The sequence below is a fragment of the Delphinus delphis genome, chromosome 13 (assembly GCF_949987515.2).
Source record: "Delphinus delphis chromosome 13, mDelDel1.2, whole genome shotgun sequence".
Taxonomy (NCBI): Eukaryota; Metazoa; Chordata; class Mammalia; order Artiodactyla; family Delphinidae; genus Delphinus; species Delphinus delphis.
In genome coordinates, this window is record NC_082695.1 from 7622836 (window position 1) to 7642812 (window position 19977).

At 44.5% G+C, this 19977-nt stretch overlaps 1 protein-coding gene across 3 annotated transcripts in view; it reads right to left on the reverse strand.

Annotated features, from left to right (window-relative positions):
* Positions 1-19977, reverse strand: part of CFAP251 (cilia and flagella associated protein 251) — a 70073-nt gene that overhangs the window by 22715 nt on the left and 27381 nt on the right. For all 3 annotated transcript variants that reach the window (XM_060027982.1, XM_060027981.1, XM_060027984.1), the window contains exons 9-17: positions 18827-18877; positions 15670-15884; positions 12730-12924; positions 11755-12005; positions 11268-11419; positions 10028-10201; positions 8831-9015; positions 1269-1383; positions 476-639 (exon numbers count right to left, since the gene is read on the reverse strand). In XM_060027982.1, the coding sequence (XP_059883965.1) occupies positions 476-639; positions 1269-1383; positions 8831-9015; positions 10028-10201; positions 11268-11419; positions 11755-12005; positions 12730-12924; positions 15670-15884; positions 18827-18877 (1502 nt within the window). The remainder of the gene's footprint in view (positions 1-475; positions 640-1268; positions 1384-8830; positions 9016-10027; positions 10202-11267; positions 11420-11754; positions 12006-12729; positions 12925-15669; positions 15885-18826; positions 18878-19977) is intronic.

The window sequence follows — 19977 nt, forward strand, 5'->3', positions numbered from 1 at the left end:
ACCATGCAATTCTCCAGCCTCGCCCTAGGCAGAGATTCTCAGCTCAGGGCAGGGGGGTGAGAAGAGTAGACTGAAAATACACATTTCAAACGATACTCTTACTATTTCTGTAACACACTCTTTGGAGATTCAGGCTAGATCTCTCTAACTGGTGTGAATTTGCAGGCAGCGACAGGGTGAGAAGTAACTCATGGGGCCCGGGTGAGCGAGGTGGAATCACATGGCCTCACCTGCAAATACCATGGGTCCCTGGGACAGAACAGTAACCTTTTGTCTGCACATTAATATGAGCGGGTGTCGCAGGGAGCACGCCAAAGGCAATGCCTGAGTCTTGGCTGTCTTTGTACCCGCAGGTCTAGCACAGTGCCTGGCATGTTGTAGGGGTTTAACACCTGCCTGCTGTTCCTGAGTGAAAAGAAGGGGTCTCCACTTGACACCCTTCTTATGGGGCCAAGCTTCTCGCCACATCACGTACCTTAAATTGATTTCCCACTGCACCACCGACCGGTCCTGCCCTCCTGCTGTGAAGGTGTAGCGGCCGTCATAGGAAACGTCCATTCCAGCCGCCCCGCTGGGGTGGCATATAAGAGCAGATGTCTTATGTGGGTTGCCATCAACTGGTAAGATCTGAAGTCCAACCTAGAAAGGAAGATGTAACTAGATATTCAGACTCAGATAACCGGGCCCCAGGCCGGGCCTGGCAGGGTCACCTGTAACCTCCAGATCTGTTTAAGGGAAGGACCTGTGTATCTAGAACCAGACATCTCAGTGTGTGAGAGCTGCATTTCACATGGCTGGGGCTTCGCATACACTGTGCCCTGCACGGTGGTCCCTTGGGAGAAGAGACGCAGGTTCCACCAGGGACACAGAAAGGAAGCTTTCCTCCTATCTTCATGGTCACATGTCCAGGCTTTTCCAGGACAATTCTGGCATCTTATGATTTTACGCCTTCCCATATAGATTAGTCATCAAATATACAACTAAGTGTAACTAACTTGTATGTCTTTATAAGATTTTTCCTTGTAAAGAAATCAGAAAAGAAAAACCCCTTGGTGGACCATGTGTCTTGTACTTTTGGGAGTAGAGAAAATGAGGTGACTCTTCTGAGAGTCATTCCCGCTCATTCATGGCCATTTTCACTGTGAAGCAGGATGGGAGTCGCGGGCTTGGCTGTGAAAGCCGGCGTTCTTGAGTCTTGCAATACCTGAGACTGCCTCCGGCTCCAAGTACACGGTCACCTTACGGGGCAGAGAGCAAAGGGCTGGTACCTTGTCCCTGTTAATAAACACCATGTAGCGCTTCTGAAGTTCCAGAGGGGTTTTCACTGGGAGGATTTGTATCTGCTCAATGGGAGATCCGTAAACTGGCCCGAGGAGTGTCTTTCTGCAAGAGAAAAAAGGAACGCTTTCTAAATTCCACAAATCCCAACGCAGGTTTTATGACTCACTCCCTTTCACGTTGCCCTATACTTTTTAAATTCTGAATTTCCTGTCTTGCTGCTAAGCTCATTGTAAGAACCTCTCCCTCAACTGCTAACAGCGGCCGTAAATAAGGGGCAACAGCTCCAAACGGCAAACTCTCTGGGGAAACTCTGCTTGTGAAGGATGCTCTTCACAGCCACGGCTCTGACTTTCCTCCTTGACAGCTGAGTGAAGGGAACATTATGCCTCGAGAACGTGCATGCGAACAAGGGATGGGAAAAATGCTGCAAGGACGGGAGGAACGTCAGCAGGGTGCGAGGAAACACCCCCATCCCCACAGCGGGGCCAAGACCTCAGCCTGGTGTCCAGACAGCTGACAGCAGGTCTACAGGCAATGCGCGGATCCCCAAAAATCCATCTGCGCATCAAACTGTAATGAATCGCACCCTCACAGCAGTCCGACTTCTGAATTCAGACACTCTTACGCTAATTAGGAATCTGATCTCAGGGGAGGCTCCCGGACAGGACCTCAAGCCCAGAGGTGGATTTTCCCTGAAGCTGGCCAGACTTGAGCATCTTCCTTGCACACATACCTCCTGAGGCCTGGGAGGGGCACTAGCCACTTTTTATTCTTTTTTTTTTAATATATATTTTTTACAGTATATCCTTGTAGCTTATTTTAATTAATTAATTTATTTATTTATTTTGGCTGTGTTGGGTCTTTGCTGCCACACGCGGTCTTTCTCTAGTTGCCGCGAGCGGGGGCTCCTCTTCGCTGCGGTGCATGGGCTTCTCACTGCGGTGGCTTCTCTTGTTGCAGAGCACAGGCTCTAGGCGTGCGGGCTTCAGTAGCTGTGGCCTGTGGGCTCAGCAGTTGTGGCTCGCGGCTCTAGAGCGCAGGCTTAGTAGTTGTGGCACACGGGCTTAATTGCTCCACGGCATGTGGGATCTTCCCGGACCAGGGATCAAACCCTTGTCCCCTGTATTGGCAGGTGGATTCTTAACCACTGCGCCACCAGGGAAGTCCCCACTTTTTATTCTTAATTATATATATATATTTTTTTAAAAAGAGGACCCACAAAGCCAAATACACTTCACACCCCACAAAACTTGGGTCTGCCCCAGGGTAAGGACGGTAGCTATTTCATCTTATTATATTTTAAGCCCCTCATCGTTTGGATGTGTTTTCTCCCCGTGTCCCCTGCACCCAGCCCGTGTCTGGTGGGAAGAGGAGACGCTCCTTGTATGTCTCTCCTGAGCACCTCTCTGTGCCAGGCACCGTGACGGGAGGTCGGGACTCAGAAATGAGTGAGATTTTGTTGCTAACCTCACAGTCTGGCAGGAACAACAGACATGGAAGCACCATGAGGGGAGAAGTGAGATGACAGGCAAATTCCCGGCACAGAGCCTGCACTGAGGAAGGAGTGATGGGACATCTATGAGGAGACATCTGAGCTGAGTTTGGGCAGGTGAATTGGAAAGGCAGAGAAAATACGGAGGTAACGGAAAAACAGGCAGTGGGCACAGGAGGTCAAAGGTATGGGACGTGGACTATTGCTTGAAAACTGCAGAAACCGTAAAGGAAAAAGAAGGCTGGTGGTGGAGGGAGGTAAAACCGAAGAGGTGAGCAGAGGTGAACTCTGAAGGCGGACTTGACCGTGACCACTGGGCTGCAGGACGCAGGAGAGTATCAGGCTGGACGACCCAGCATCAGGTTTACGTGCACAGAGGATTAGGTGAAATGGTAAAAACACTAAAACGACCAGCTGGTAGACAAGGCATCGGCTAATTATAGGTCACCCTTCTCTAGTCGTTTGAGTAGAAATGTTTAAGGACTTTCCTCCAATATCATTGAGTGGGTAGAGGCAGAGAAGAGGATGGTTAAGAGCACAGGCTCTGGTTTGAATCCCAGCTCTAAACCTTAAAAATTAGGGGCAAGTTGTGGAGAAACTGGAACCTTCATATATTGCTGGCAGGAATGTAAAGTGGTGCAGCTACTTTGGAAAACAGTCTGGCAGTTCCTCAAATGGTTAAATATAGTTACCATATGATCCAGCAATTCTACCTCTAGGTCTACATCCAAGAGGAATGAAACAGATGTCTACACAGAAACTGATACACAAATGTTCATAATAGCCAAAAAGTAGAGACAACCCAACTGACAACTGATGGATGAATAGACAAAATGTGGTCTGTGGATACAATGGAATACTATTCAGCCATTAAAAGGAATGAAGAACTGACACAGGCTACACCATGGATGAACCTTGAAAACATGATGCTAAGACGCAAGACACCAAAAGTCACATATTATATGATTCCATTTACATGAAATGTCCAGAACAGACAAATCCATACAGACAGAAAGTAGACTGGTATTGCCAGGGGTGGAGCAGTGGGGGATCAGTGGGGAAAGGACGTGAATGGGGAGTGACTGCTAATGGGTTTGGGGTATCTTTTGGGGGGTAATGAAAATGTTCTTGAATTAAATAGTGATGATGGTTACACAACTTTGTGAATATAGTAAAAAACCACTGAAAATGGTAAATGTTATGGTATATGAATTATACCTTAATTTAAATTATACATAAGCAAAAGAAAAAAAAGTCAAGCTAGTCAACCCCTCTGGGCCTCAGGTCCCTCACTGGTAAAATAGGGATAATGACAGTATTTACCCCATAAGACTGTAGTGAGCACTAAATAAGTTAATATATATAAAGCACTCAGAACGGTTCCTGGCACATAGTAGGAGCTATATAACTGCTACCTAGTACTGTCAAAATTTCTAACAATTTCATAAAATTAGTATCTTTTTCTTCTGATTGAAAACATTTTACATATTCCTTGTGAAAATTTTCAAGTACTGAGACATGAAGTAGAAAATCTACCCATAACTCTACATGGCTGCCCCTTTATCCCAAGATAATCATGGGTAATAGTTTGGTGTATGCGACTCGAGGATTTCTTTTATATATATTCTAGCCCATATAATTATAATTTCAGATGAAAATATATAAGTCACATAAATATAATTTTAGATGAAAATATATTCATGCATATTTGGCAATTTGCTGTATCTCATATTATGCCTTGGAGATATTTCCGTGTTACTATGCAGAGAGCTATCATCTCTTTTTTCTTTTTCCTTTTCTAAAAGCAGCATCATGTTTCAGTGTACTGACGAGCCATCATTTAACTAATTCCCTATTAATGGACATTTGGATTGTTTCCATTTTTAAAAATATTTTCAAACAAGACATCCTTTTACTTATGTCTTGGCATCCTGTGTGAGTACTTCTGTGGGCTACATTCCTAGAAGTCAGAAGACAGGCTATAATTTAATAGAGGGTAACAAACTGCTGTCCCCACACCCCCCAACCCCGTCCGCCAACAGCCGGTTGGTTCCCTTACACCCTTGCCAACGCCGGGCGCTATCCATCATTTTTATCTTTGCTAATCTGATTTGTGAAAAATGATGTCTTGTTTTCATTTGCATCTTTGATGTACTGGTGAGCATCTGCTCATAGGTTTTATTGGCCTTTGTCTGTGAACTGCCTCTTCACGTTCTTCCAAATGCTTTTAAATGCATTTTTTAATCATTTTAGATGTATCATCAAAAGGCAATTCCTTCCCAATTAAGTTGTGGTTACAGGGCTTTATTGTTCCTACAACTTAAAAGATGCTTTATGCAAAGGTGTTTTTACTTTGGAACTATGAAAATGTTTAACTAGATAGAGGGGGTAGTTGCACAACATTGTGAATGGACTAAATACCAGTGATTTGTTCACTTTAAAATGGTTGGTTTTATGTTATGTGAATTTCACCTCAATAAACTATTTTTTTAAGAAAGATGCTTTATACTAATTTCCAATTGATCTTCAACGGCAGAAACTCCTAACTTCATGGCTCTAAATGAAAGCACTAATTCGAAAAGATATACACATCCCTATGTTCATTGCAGCTTTACTTACAATAGCTAATATATGGAAGAAACCTACATGTCCATCAAAAGATGAATGGATAAAGAAGATACACAATGGAATAAAAATCCTGTCCTTTGTGACAGCATGGATGGACCTAGAGGATATTATGCTAAGTGAAATAAGTCAGACAGAGAAAGACAAATACTGTATGATTTCACTTATATGTGGAAACTAAAAAACAAAACGAATGAACAAATGTAACAAAATAGAAACAGAATTACAGATACAGAGAACAAACTGGTGGCTGCCTGAGGGGAGGAGGCATGGGGGGAGGAAAGAAATAGGTGAGGGAGATTAAGTGGTACAAACTTTCAGTTACAAAATAAATGAGTCGCAGGTATGAAACGTACAGCGTGGAGAATATAGTCAATAACTATGTAATATCTTTGTACAGTGACATATTGTAGTGATCACGTGGAAATGAATGGAAGTATGCATAAATATACAGAATCACTATGTTGTGTAACGAGAACTAATATAGTGTCATAGGTCAATTATACTTCAGAAACAAAGAAACTCATAGAAAAAGAGATCAGATTTGTGGTTACCAGAAGGGAGGGGTTGGGGGAAGGGGGAACCGGATGAAGGCAGGCAAAAGGCACAAACTTCCAGTTACAGGATAAATAAGTCCTAGGGATGTGATGTACCATATGGTAAATAGAGGGAACCCTGCTCTGTGTCACACATGAAAACTGTTAAGAGAGTAAATCCTAAGAGTTCTCATCTCACAGAAAAAAATGTTTCTCTAGGGACCTCCCCGGTGGTCCAGTGGTTGAGAACCCATCTTGCAAGGCAAGGGACGCGGGTTCGAGCCCTGGTCGGGGGACTAACATCTCACATGCCGCATGGGCAACTAAAACCACGCACCAGAACTAGAGAGGAGCCCGCGTGCCGCAACTAAGACCCGACGCAGCCAAAAATTAAGATAAATAAATAATAAATTTTTAAAAACAGAACTGTTATAAAAAGTTATACAAAAAAAAGTTTTTCTATTTCTTTAATTTTGTACCCATAGGAGCTGGTGGATGTTCACTAAACATACTGTGATATCACTTCACGATGTATGTAAGTCAAATCATTATGCTGGACACCTTCAACTTATATAGTGCTGTATGTCAATTATATCTCAATAAAACTGGAAGAAAAAAATAATAGCAACAAAAAATGCAATGGATGGAAACATTTAAACAAACAAACAAAAAAGGGGCTTCCCTGGTGGCGCAGTGGTTGAGAGTCCGCCTGCCGATGCAGGGGACACAGGTTCGTGCCCTGGTCTGGGAAGATCCCACATGCCGCGGAGCGGCTGGGCCCGTGAGCCATGGCCGCTGAGCCTGCGCGTCTGGAGCCTGTGCTCCGCAACGGGAGAGGCCACATCAGTGAGAGGCCCGCGTACCACAAAAAAAAAAAAAAAAAAAAAGGAAAGAAATTTGCTTTACGCTAATTTCCCCTTGATCTTCAGTGGCAGAAGCTCCTCACTGCTTGGCTCTGTGGCTGTTACTAACTGTTAGCAGCAACTCCAAGCCTGGGCCACTCCATCCTGCATCCCCCAGACACCTGCTCAGCCAACGCAGAGGTTCTCAGAACTGGGCACATCTGTGGGATATTCTTTGTCCAAAAAGTTTGTGTCCATTAAAGATGATGTACAAAGACTCTGAAATCTTCCTAAAACTCCTTTTTACATATTTCTTTCAAATGTCTCCTTCCCAGTGTTTTAATAGTTAAAAAAAAAAAATTGTGCTGGATTTCTCTCCTGTCCCTGCCACATGAAACGGCATTTTTCAGTCATTTTTCCTTGGGCCCTTCTAAAAAGGGTTATTGGGGAAAAAAAAAAAAAAAGATCCTGGCCTTTTGAGGACCTATCTTATCTGAGATACATTTCCAAAAAAAGGTCCTCCTCAAGCATGGGGCCAGCTGCTGGTGGTGTTTTTCGACTTCCGCCTCCTCGGTGGGGTCACTAAAGCATTCTCACCTCCAGTTTCTCCTGACTCTGCTCTTCCCAGCCATACCCACGAGGCAGCCAAACCACAGGCAGAAAGAGGCTGCCTGCCAGGGCTGACTAGCTAGGATTCCAAAGCCAGGGTTGCAGCAGGGCCCAGTGATGCCCAGGAGACGACAAAGTCACAGCTTGGTTCAAGGGTCAAGTCCTGCCCTGACCAGCAGCTTGACCTGAGGCAAGTTTTAGCACCTCTCTGATCCCCAGTGACACAATCCTTTGCAGGGTTATTGCAGATGAAACGGGATGACAAATGCAGGGCCCCGACAGTAGGATCGTGCACCATAATCAGTGCTGATCATGAGAGGCAAAGCCTGGACCCACAGGCCTAGCAGCACAAGAGGCCAGCCATAGATGCAGACCTACTTCGGGATGGAGGAACCACTGCTCTAGGATGCTAAGTTTTGGATGCCCTGGGCTTGGTCCTTTGACCGCTTCTCCATCTACTGTTCCCCTCTGGAATCTTCTCTCATCTCATGGCTTTAAACCACCAGGTGTGCTGACCTCAAACATGGGTCTCCAGCCCAGCTTCTAACATGAACTCCACTTCCCCAATAAAATGCAAATTTCATGGTGACAGAAACATTGTTTTGTTTTCATCTCCATCTTCAGCACCTAGAACAGCACCTGGCTCAGGTAGGGGCCCAGTAAATAGTTGCTGAGAGAACAAAGAATGCTATTAGTTGAACTTAAAACTCCTTTAAGAACGAAGAATAAGAAAAATTAAACAACTGGTAGTATTCAGGTGAAACTATCTTGTCGTTTTTTAACATCTTTATTGAAGTATAATTGCTTTACAATGGTGTGTTAGTTTCTGCTCTATAACAAAGTGAATCAGCTATACGCATACATACTGTCCCCATATCTCCTTCCTCTTGTGTCTCCCTCCCACCCTCCCTACCCCACCCCTCTAGGTGTTCGCAAAACACCAAGCTGATCTCCCTGTGCTATGCGGCTGCTTCCCACTAGCTATCTATTTTACATTTGGTAGTGTATATATGTCCACGCCACTTTCTCACTTTGTCGCAGCTCACCCTTCCCCCCCCCATGTCCTCAAGTCCATTCTGAAACTATCGGTTTTTATCCACGAGGGAAGAACAGAAGGTTTTATCACACATCAGCAACTTCTCCGGAGCCTCGGGGTCCAGTTCCTTCCCTGAGCCTCAGGCACTGAGCTCTGGGTACCTTATCCCTGTGCAGTGCTGGGCTCAGAAACAAGGGCTCTGGGTTTGAATCCTGACTCTGGCACTTCCTAACCATGTGACCTTTGGTGAGAACTTCCCCCCTTATCTGTGCCTCAGTTTCCTCCTCTGCAAAGGGAGGAGGGTTGTGATGGTAGCCAAGCTGCTTGCAGGTCCTTAGGTGGGACTTGAAATAAGCCAGGCGCTGAGAAACTGATTTACGTGCCATTAGCGGGAAGCTCCCGTGCTTACCTGCACATTTTTGTGGTTGAATTGAAAAGCTTCACTTTGTAGCCACTGTTGCAAATGAGCAGGAAGAGCTCCTTGGTAAGTGGCGGGTACCAGACCATACAGGTGGGGTAGCTGCCCTGGTCGGTTCGCTGAATGTCCAGGACTTCCAGGTGGTCTTTGTAGCTCTTGAGTAGATTATACTCGATCTACAGAGAAGCCCAGATGAATACGCATGAGGACTGAGGTGAACGAAGTCAGTCAACAGTCCTTTTCTGCGGAGAGACAGCATCAGGCCTTCTAGGAGAAGACTTGCCCAAACTTCTAATAAGCTACCAATACGGAGTATCCATTATGAGCAAGATGATGCCATTTAATACTCACGACTCCCCAGCAAAGCAGTACTGTTATGCCCATTTTGCAGATGAGAAAACAGATGTTCAGAGAGGTTCAGTGGTTTCCCCAAGGTCACACAGCTAAGAAGTGGGAGGATGAGAATTCAAATCTAGGTCCAACTAACTCCAAAACCTGAACTCTTACAGTTATGTTGTACTGCTTCACTTATCATTATCTTGGGAACTTTTTGAGGGTAGGAACTAATTCGTATCTAAATCTCAGCACTTGACAGTCATAAATTAGCAGCCTGCTGAATTTCACACATATGTAGGCTTTGGTGGCCAGACCAGCATGGATGGACAGAAGGAAGGATGGATAGAATAAAGGAAGTAACGGGGGGAGGGAAGGAAGGAAGTTAAGATGGATGCACAGATAGATCGATTGATTTTGAATCTTTTGGCTCGATCATGTAATATTGCATTTGCCGCTGTCTCTACCTTTCCCTCTGATATTCTCTGAGTTGTCACATTGAGGTAAAAGCCTGGCCCTGTCCCCTAGACACACAGAAAGTGTAAGTGTTGGCTTCGAAACATACACTGAGAGGCGAGGGTGGCTGAGCTGTCGGTGCTGTGGGGAGTACCCCCACCCCGCCGTCAACGTGCCACTTCCCAGGAGCCTCCTTACTCAGGACACAGGTCCCTGTGTGGTGTCAGAGCCGTGTGAAGGCCAAGTGCCAACTCAGAAAGGTTTTCGCTACTTTGTCATACATGCATTTTCTCAAACAAACACAAGTACTGTGGGTCTGGTTCTGTGCCAGAAGCCAGGGAGGTAACGAGAACGAGACATGTTCCTGGTGACCAGGCAAAGGAAAATGAAACAGCTCACCAAGAGTCTGTCTCTCCCGAGGCTCAGCAGTCTCGGCTCGTTGCTGTCCAGATGAACCCCGAACAGGACACTTCGAATGCTCTTGCGATGAGAACGAAGTCTTGCCAAATACTCCCAGACCCTTCGTCCATTTTTGACTCTCACCACGTAAACGGCCACAGTGAAACTTACATCCTGAGTATGAGCGAAAGAGCAGAAGTTGCTCCTTTTTAGATTTTGTTAACTTAAGAATCATCACTATGTTTTTCATACTAACTTTGCTTTTAGAAATTTTATGCAAAAGGAAAACCTTTGTCTATTGGAGCAAGTAGTAAAATAATGCCCGTTTTGCAGATGAGAAAATCAAGGTTCAAAGTAGGAAGGTGGGGGCAGGGAGAGACGGTATTTGTCTGACACTATGGTCTTACTCTCCTTGCTGGTCCCCACCTCATTCTCTGTTGGAAACTGAAACCCTGACTCTTTCTGCCTCTGTCCTCCCTTCTCTTTATCCGGCTACACAAAATTTTAAAAGGTACGATTAAAAAATATATACATGATGGCTGAGAGTGACAGGGGTCGGGGAGAGGGCGGGAGCAGCCTGAAGGGACCTGGGGCGCCTCAGTCAGTGTGCTGCTGGGAAGCGTGTAAGGGACAGAGGTTCAAGTGAAGCCGGCTGCTTCCCCGCACCCCACCCCATCCCCCAAGAGAACTGGCATGAAGGGAGAGGTTGGGGGGTCCCAGAAAAATCTTTACTGAGATTAAGAGCCCTATTCACAGAGGGAAGGACCAGAATCCGAAATGCTCGGTGGAAGACTCCGCTTAAATGAGAATGTCATCTCGTCAAAAATCAAAGGGAAAGATAAAACCCTGGATGCAGAGAAAGGGTTCCGAAAAACTAACAAACCAAAATGAGCTGTCAGAGTAGCAGAATCCAAGTCTGGAAGTTCTGAGGCCCTGGTCTTGTTTTCAGGCAGACGTCCCCCCACTTCCCCCACCCCTTTCTCCTTTTATAACAGCTTTATTGAGATATAATTCACCTCCCACACAATTCACCCACTGGAAGTGTACAGTTCAATGGGCTTTAGTATATTCACAGAGCTGTGCACCCATCATCACAGTTTTAGAACACTTTCATCACCTCCAAAAGAAACCTGTACCCTCTAGCAGCTACTCCCCATCCCCCCTAACTCCCAGCCCCTCCCCCTTGTGGCTTTAACTAAGGTTGCTGAGCCCCTGGACAGCACTCAGTGAAAATACTCACAGCGGTCGCCATATACTGGGAGTCATGGGAGAAGCTGACGTGAGTCACACTGGTTCTGGAATATTTGAAAGGCTCTGGGGTTTCACTTTCTAAGGACATTGCATCAAGAATGTAAACGGTCCCTTCTGTGAAGCCAGCTCCGAGGAGAGCTCCTGAAATCACAAGCCAGAGAACAATGATCGAAAAGGACTTCATTCACTCAAGAAACATCGACTCCACGCCAGACCTTGTTCTACGTGCCAAGGAGACAGCAACGAACACGACAGACAAGGTCCTGAGAAGGAGAAGCAAACTGGAAAGCATGGCATCGTGGGATGAGACCAGGCGGTACGGAGCTCTGCAGCGTCCAGGGGGAGAAGGCGTCCCATCTGGCCTGGTGCGGGGAGAGGGTCAAGGTAACCTTCCTGGAGCTGTGACAGCCAAGGGATTAGCCATTTGGATCTGTTTTCAGTTTAAAACCTAAGACAGGCTGACAAAATGAAAATACCTTCGGGGTTGTAGGTCAGACTCTGGACTCCAAGCCCCTTCTCAAAGATCCTGCTGAAGAGGTATTTTTTCTGTTCATAATCCCACACTTTGATCATCCCACAGAAACTCCCGATGGCAATGAGGGGTTGGTACGGGTGGCAGGAGATGGCACAAATGGCATCCTTGGGCTCTACAAATAACTTCTCAAGTTTGGTCCCATCTGCTGTTAAGTGGTACACTGACGCATCCGACGTTCCAATGATAAAATTCCTGTTTGCCAAGGAGAGACCCAACAGCATCAGTGTTTGCAGGGAATGGGGCACGCCAGCTATTCTGCTGCTAATTGCACATGAAACGCCTCTGTCGTCTGTAATTTAGTGACATTATTAACCCAACATCTCCAAAAATATACCACCAATACCCAACAGCCTCCATTTGCAAGTGAAAAAGCCCACATTTCTACATGTAAATTGAGTCATTAAGTATGCAGATGGACAGTCAGTTGTACAATTAGCTAATCTGCACATGCAAATATTCATTTGTGTATGCAAATATGGAGTTTGGTGCACACATACAGATGTGCCTGCAAATACCACAAGGGTAATTAAGCAGACTCACAGATAATTCTGTCTTGAAATGTTATGGCTATTAACTATCAAATCCCTTTAACTGTAGCGCTAGGACAAACTCAGCTTCGAGAAAGGAGACCAACCTATAGCGAAGGACTCCAGAGGCAACAGAGATTAGAGCCCTTTCCAGCTTCCCACCACTAGACATTCTTAACAGGAGAATGATGTTTCACTTAAAAAATCGATTAAATAGTGATTGTGACCAGCCAAGGAGATCCGTCTGCAAGGCAGGTAAAGGACTGACTAGGGAGGCCAGTACCCTCGAGTTCACATCCCAGGAATAGGAAGAAGATCCCACTGTACACAAACTAAAAGGAGACATCACTTTTTGACCATGCAAATGATGAGATTCATTAACAACTCACCTTACAATAAAAAGGTCACCTTTTAAAGTGTAGTCTGGAGGATAGTTTGTATTTTCAGTCGGAGGAGTTGCCGGGGTCTTTGAGAAGGACAGGCTCCTTATGGAGCTCAGTTTGAAGTGGCTGTACCAGTTCACAATGGACAGGGTGTGATCGTAGAACTTGATGTTACCCCGAATGTCACCTGTGACAACATAGCTGAAATGGAGAATAACGTTAGTTTGTTAAATAATGGTAATGAGTACCATCTATTGAACACCTAATTATATGTCAGCCCCTGGACTCCGGGCATTGTAAAAACTTTCACTTAATACTGCCCTGGGCTTCCCTGGTGGTGCAGTGGTTAAGAATCCACCTGCCAACGCAGGGGACACGGGTTCAAGCCCTCTTCTGGGAAGATCCCACATGCTGCTGAGAAACTAAGCCCATGTGCCACAACTACTGAACCTGCGCTCTAGAGAGGCCGCAAGCCACAACTACTGAAGCCCGCGTGCCTGGAGCCTGTGCTCCACAACAAGAGAAGCCGCTGCAGTGAGAGGTCCGCGCACCACAATGAAGAGTAGCCCCCACTCGCCGCAGCTAGAGAAAGCCCGCACGCAGCAGCGAAGACCCAACACAGCCAAAAATAAAAACAAATAAATAAATTTATTAAAAAAAAAATATTGCCCTATGTGGCTGATTTTACTGTCATCCCAGTTCACATCTAGGAAACTTAAGGCTCAAGGCCTCAGATTGCCAGATTTAGCAAATAAAAATGCAGGATACCCAGTTAAATTTGAATTTCAGATGAACAATGAGTAAATTTTTAGAATAAGTATGTCCCATATATTGCATGGTCCCAAATGCAGTTGCCCCATGCAACATTTGGGACGTACATAAACCTGGCAACCCTATCAGGGCCACGTGGCTAGGCTATGCAGGGATCCAGGTGTATCTTATGCAAAGTCCATGCTCTCTGCTCTCCTCTTCCCTGCCCCGCAAGATCAGCCCCATGCAATGGCAGTGGGCAGTGATTTACATCCTCTGCCGTAAGACTACAGATGACAACAGAGTCCATCAACCATTCCTCTGAAATCACGCAGGCTGGCAACGAGATACAGGAGGACACTGCTGTGAGAGCAATCGATTGTAAAACCCTGTCCAGTCACCACAGCCAAAGGCAGTGCTGCGTGACAAAACAGCTTTTATTTCCAGTCCTCAGAGCCATCCCAAATGAGCCTGTTTTTTTTTAAAGCCTCTGACATAATTCTAATCATGGGGGGCGGGGGGAGGTGTGGGATGAATTTTCTCTTATATACACAAAGTGATTAAATGAGGTTTCTGATTAATAAGCAAGGCAGGTGGGCCGAGTAATTGGCGAGAATGTCATTCACAGCCCTCTGCTGGACAGAAATGGCAAAACAAGCCAAGTGTTTTCTGAGACCTTTTCCAGCAAGGGCCTGGGGTCCTGGCTGGGTTTTATTTAACATGGAGAAAAGGAAACCCAGGCCTGGTCTTCCCTGGGTCCTAACCCCCAACAATTAAAAGTTGATTGCATCATCAACTGCAATTCTACTACTGTCTTTTCTCATCAAGTGAGTGAAGATGAACGATTTGCATTTGTCTTTGTAAAGCCACGCCAGGACCTCACTGTTCCTCTGTATTAAAAGAAAGGGTCAAGAAAGCAATGGGCTTCTGGGAAGCAGATGGCACAGTGACTCCAACCATGTGGGCAGGGTTCTTGTCACGAGGCAATCGTCTCCAGCACACTGATAATGGCTGTTTTACCTAGAGCTCCCCTGTACCAGATGACATGCTAAGAGTTTTACAAGGCTTGGGAATTCCCTGGCGGTCCAGTGGTTAGGACTCAGAGCTTTCACTGCCGGGGCCAGGGTTCAATCCCTGGTCAGGGAGCTAAGATTCCGCAAGCCATCCTCACAGAGTCACTCTGGAGGGACAGTATTGTTATGCCTACTTTACAGATGGAAGATTGGAGGCTCAGCACATTTAAGTCCCTTGTCCAAGGTCACTTGGCAAGGAAGGGATGCATCTGGCAATGTGAACCCCTTTATGTCTGAGGCTAAGGCATAAGGCTTAGATCATCTATGTGCTCCCGCAGCCTCTCAAAATCAAAGAGTTAGGGAACTTTATAAAGTTATGTTGTGGTTCATCTTTTCATGAGGGGTAAATGTTATTCTGTAATCAGAAAAAAATATATAGCTATTTATGTCCTTTTCTTAAGTTTAAAGTATGGGCAAAATAAGTATAATTAGGGCAGAAGAAAAAAAATTAGTTACTTTTTGTTTCACCAACACAAAAGGATTGTTAAAAGTAATACATGCCTGGGACTTCCCTGGTGGTGCAGCGGTTAAGAAGCCACCTCCCAGTACAGGGGACACGGGTTCGAGCCCTGGTCCGGGAAGATCCCACATGCCGCAGAGCAACTAAGCCCGTGCACCACAACTACTGAGCCTGCGCTCTACAGCTCACGAGCCACAACTACTGAAGCCCGCGTGCCACGACTACTGAAGGCTGTGTGCTCTAGAGCCCATGCTCTGTAACAAGAGAAGCCACCGCAATGAGAAGCCTATGCACCGCAATGAAGAGTAGCCCCCGCTCGCTGCAACTAGAGAAAGCCTGCGCGCAGCAGCAAAGACCCAACGCAGCCAAAAATAAAATAAATAAATAAAATATTAAATTACTATAAAAAAAAATAATACATGCCCATTACTTTTTTTTAAAAAAAGAAAACCAATCAGTACAAATGAGACTATAAAAAGCAGTAAATCCACCCCCATCCTTGATCCTAGCTCTCAGTTCTTTTCCTCAGAGGCAGCCAGTGTTTCCAGTTAATTGGCTCTCCCCAGAAACAATCCATGCATATACAACATACGTGTATACCTCCAAAAGGGTTTTAAAATAATTTTATAATCATCTATAGCTACTTTTTAATTAATTAAGTACCTGTCAACTGTAGTAAGCACAGTGATACCCTCCTTCTGCAAATGAACCAGTTTACAAGGTGTGATGTGGGGAAAGCCCAAAGAGGTGGAGGCAGACAGCGGTGGGCGGTAAATGTCCCAGACAACCAGCTTCCCTTCCATTGTCGCCGACAGTATTTGGGTTAAATTCAAATGAAAGACTGACTGGCTAAATTTTCCCACGAGCTTGTTGAATGTCTGCATTTCAAGAGACAGGTTATGAGTTACCTTTGGTAGTAAATATAAAACAAAACATTTATCAACACGACGTTTTATAATGTTTTACCTAAATATAGTTGGAAAAAAATAAAGTAAAAAAGAAAAAATCATTTAAAAAAACCCTCCCCCATGGATTGCCACGATCAGGCAATTCTGAACCTCTGAAGGTTTGCTAAGAGCAAGTGAAGGGTTATATACTGGCTTAATTAAACTGTTTGCTTAAAGCAAATGAAGGAGTGATTAATCATCGTTTATATCTGTTCAACTTCTCTTACTGAGGTTTCAGAGACTGATAAAGAAACTAATGTTTGTCGTGGACAAAGCATGCTCCAGCTGTAAAACATTATAAAACAATTCTCTCAGTTTATTTTTGATCATAAATTATTTTCCCATCAGTGGAAATTTAAGTGCTGTACATAGAAATGCCCCAAGACTTCTTATTAAATGTGTGCTACGTAGGATAAGGCACTAGGCCATCTTTCTTAGAGAGTGTCTTAGAGATGAAGTATAGAAGGAACCCAGAGCAGTGAGTGAACCCTCAGTGAATGTTTACTGAATGAATACATGAAGGAAACTCGGCGATCTGTCATATGATACAGTAAGTCTGCTGCCTGACTCTCTACTTAGGCAGAGAAGATCCTAAGGTGGACCTCTTTGACTTGAACACAAGAGGGTCAGTAGAAGCACAATTGGTCAAGCAAGGACATCATATTCTTTCTAAGAACAGCCCTGTTTCAACACGAGGCATTTTTATCATTTCAAACTGCAGCCGATCCTCATTCTTTGTGGATTCGGTATTTGTGAATTTACTTACTTTCTGATATTTATTTGTAGCCCCCAAGTCAGTCCTCGTGGCACTTTCACAATCATTTGCAGATGTGTGCATGTGCCAAGTGGTGAAAAACGTGACATTCCCAGCTGAGGTCAAACAAGGCAACTCTGTGCCTTCTTGTTTCAGCTCTCAAACGAGAGACAAGTGTCCTTTTCCTAGCCTGTTTAATGTGATGTTCTAAATTTTTTTGGTGCTTTTTTTTTTTTTTTTTGTGGTACACGGGCCTCTCACTGTTGCGGCCTCTCCCGCTGCAGAGCACAGGCTCAGGACGCGCAGGCTCAGCGGCCATGGCTCACGTGCCCAGCCGGCATGTGGGATCTTCCCGGACCGGGGCACGAACCTGTGTCCCCTGTATCGGCAGGCGGACTACCAACTACTGCGCCACCAGGGAAGCCCTTTTTGGTGCTTTTTGTTGGTGATTTTGGTATTTAAATTGGCTCCTGACTATGGTACTGAAATGCTGTCTAGTGCTCCTAAGCCCAAGAAGGCTGTGACGTGCCTTACAGAGAATACACCTGTGTTAGATAAGCCTCATTCAGACAGGAGTTCTATCTAGTGAGTCCAACATTAAGGAACCAACATTATATATTAAATATGGTGTCTTTAAACAGAAACATACATAAAACAAGGTCATGTATCTGTCAGTCGGTGAAAGTACTGTGACCCTAGGCTGGCAGGAGCCTATTCCTGTATCTCTCCTAGGAGCAATGATTCAGCATCCGCTAATTCAGGTCTACAGAGACCTTACAGAACATAACTGCTGCAAATAATGAGAACTGACTGTATTTTTTTTTTGATACTTTGATGTATGAAAAGCAAAGTTTGCAGACAGGATAATCTTGCCTTGTGTCCATCGTCTTTTGGCATGCCCTCTTGAAAAATAAAGTTTTATTGGTCAAACCAAAGGTGAAGAAGGGAAGCAGAAAAATCATTGTCAGCTGCACAGTGAGAGCAGGTTATGTGAGTATCAAAAGCAGAAACTGCTGCAGGAGACAGGGCTCAAGGTCCACCTCAGGTGCAATCACTCAAGGAAAGCAGGAACGATAAAACGTTCCCCGCAACACGTGGCTCACCACCTTTCTACTGGCTCTGAAACATCTAAATACCCAACATCATCTTTTAAAAATGGTCCTATCGGGCTTCCCTGGTGGCGCAGTGGTTGAGAGTCCGCCTGCCGATGCAGGGGACACGGGTTCATGCCCCGGTCCGGGAGGATCCCACATGCCGCAGAGCTGCCGGGCCCGTGAGCCATGGCCGCTGGGCCTGCGTGTCCAGAGCCTGTGCTCCGCAACGGGGGAGGCCCCCGTGGTGAGAGGCCCACGTACCGCAAAAAAAAAAAAAAAAGGTCCTATCTATCTATCCAACCATTGACTTATTTTTGGCCCTGCGTCTTTCAGGATCTTAGTTCCCCCACCAGGGTTGGAACCCACGCTGCCTGCATTGGGAGCACCGAGTCTTAACCACTGGACCGCCAGGGAAGTGCACCCAGTATCATTTTTATTGCTCTGAAAACTGAGCAGCTTAAAGGGATCCACTCATGTTCAACTACTTTACTTATTTCACCCCAAATTAACTTTCATCTTTTGTCATGTGCACACATACATTATAAAAATCATCACTTTCTTGGGTATTTTCTCATGGTAGTAAACTTTCTTTGCCATTTATTTATTTATTTATCTATCTATTTTTAAAATATTTATTTGGCTGTGCTGGTTTTTAGTTGCGGCCCGAGGGATCTTTGCTGCCGCGTGTAGGATCTTCAACTGCCGCATGCAAACTCAGTTGCGGCACGCAGGATCTAGTTCCCTGACCAGGGATCGAACCCAAGTCCCCTGAATTGGGAGTGCAGAGTCTTAGCCACTGGACCACCAGGGAAGTCCCTGCCATTTATTTTTATCCATATTATTTTGAACAATCCGTCCATTATTTTTAACTGGCCATTCAGTATGGTAAAGGACCTAAGTAAAAATTTCAAATTATTTTGCAATATAAAGATACATACAAAGAGAAGCCCAAAATGACTAAGCTGACACACACATATTTATTCTCCACAGTCAGACGTAAAAAAAAGCACAACAGGCATACTCACTTTTTCTGTTAAAAGTGGGGCACTGTGAACAAGTATATCTCCCTCTTCATACTGATAAGCACAGAAAAAAAAAATCACTACTAAAAAAAGACTTGGTTTCCAAAAGAAGAGCTACATAACAGCAAAAATCAAAACAAATGCATCTGAACAGCGTCATAGCTTTGCAATTTCTACAGGTAGGATAACCTGCTGTCTCTAGGGACATCTAGAAACATTCTGAAAAAAAAGTAAATACATAAAAAACGCCACAAATGATTGTGATTAAGTGGTAGTTAATGCAAATCTGAATTCTACATTTATAAGGCTTTGAAGCTATAATTAATACCTGAAGGAATGAATATCACTGAAAATCAGCAATTCAAAGCGTTTTTGTTTAGCATTTTTTTTATTGAGGAAAATTCACTTAATATAAAATTAACCATTAACCCTTTTAAAGTGTAAAATTTAGTGCCATTTAGTACATTAACAATACTGTGCAACCATCATTCCCTCTAGTTCCAGGACACTTTCGTCAGCCCAAAGGAGGGCCTCTATCCATTAAGCAGTCACCTCCCATCCCCCCCAGCCCCTGACAACCACCATTCTGATTTCTGTCTCTATGAATTTACCTATTCTGGACAGTTCATATCAATGGAATTATAGAGTATGTGGCTTTTTGTGTCTGGCTTCTTTCGTTCAGCATAATGTTCTAAAGGTTCATCCACGGTGTGGCAGGCGTCTGTACTTCATTGCTTTTAATGGCTCAATAATATTCCATATATGGATAGACCACATTTGGTTTATCCATTCATTAGTTGATGGGCATTTGATTTGTTTCTACCTTTTGATTATTGTGAATAATGCTGCTGCTATGAACATTTGTGCATAAGTATTTGTTTGAACACCTGTTTTCAATTCTTTGGGGTATATACCTAGAAACTGGTGGGTCATATGGTAATTTTATGTTTAACTTTTGATATTTTTTTAATCTCATGATTTTTCCCTGTGTCAGTATACATATGACCAATCTGTTTGTTAATTCCTTTTTGAAAGGGAATAAAGTCCAAGATCTTGAAAAACCCTTGATCTTGAATATATTTTAGACCTTAAATATATTCACATAAATATTTGCCACATTACTTTAAAAACTTAAATGAAATTTAAATTATCTG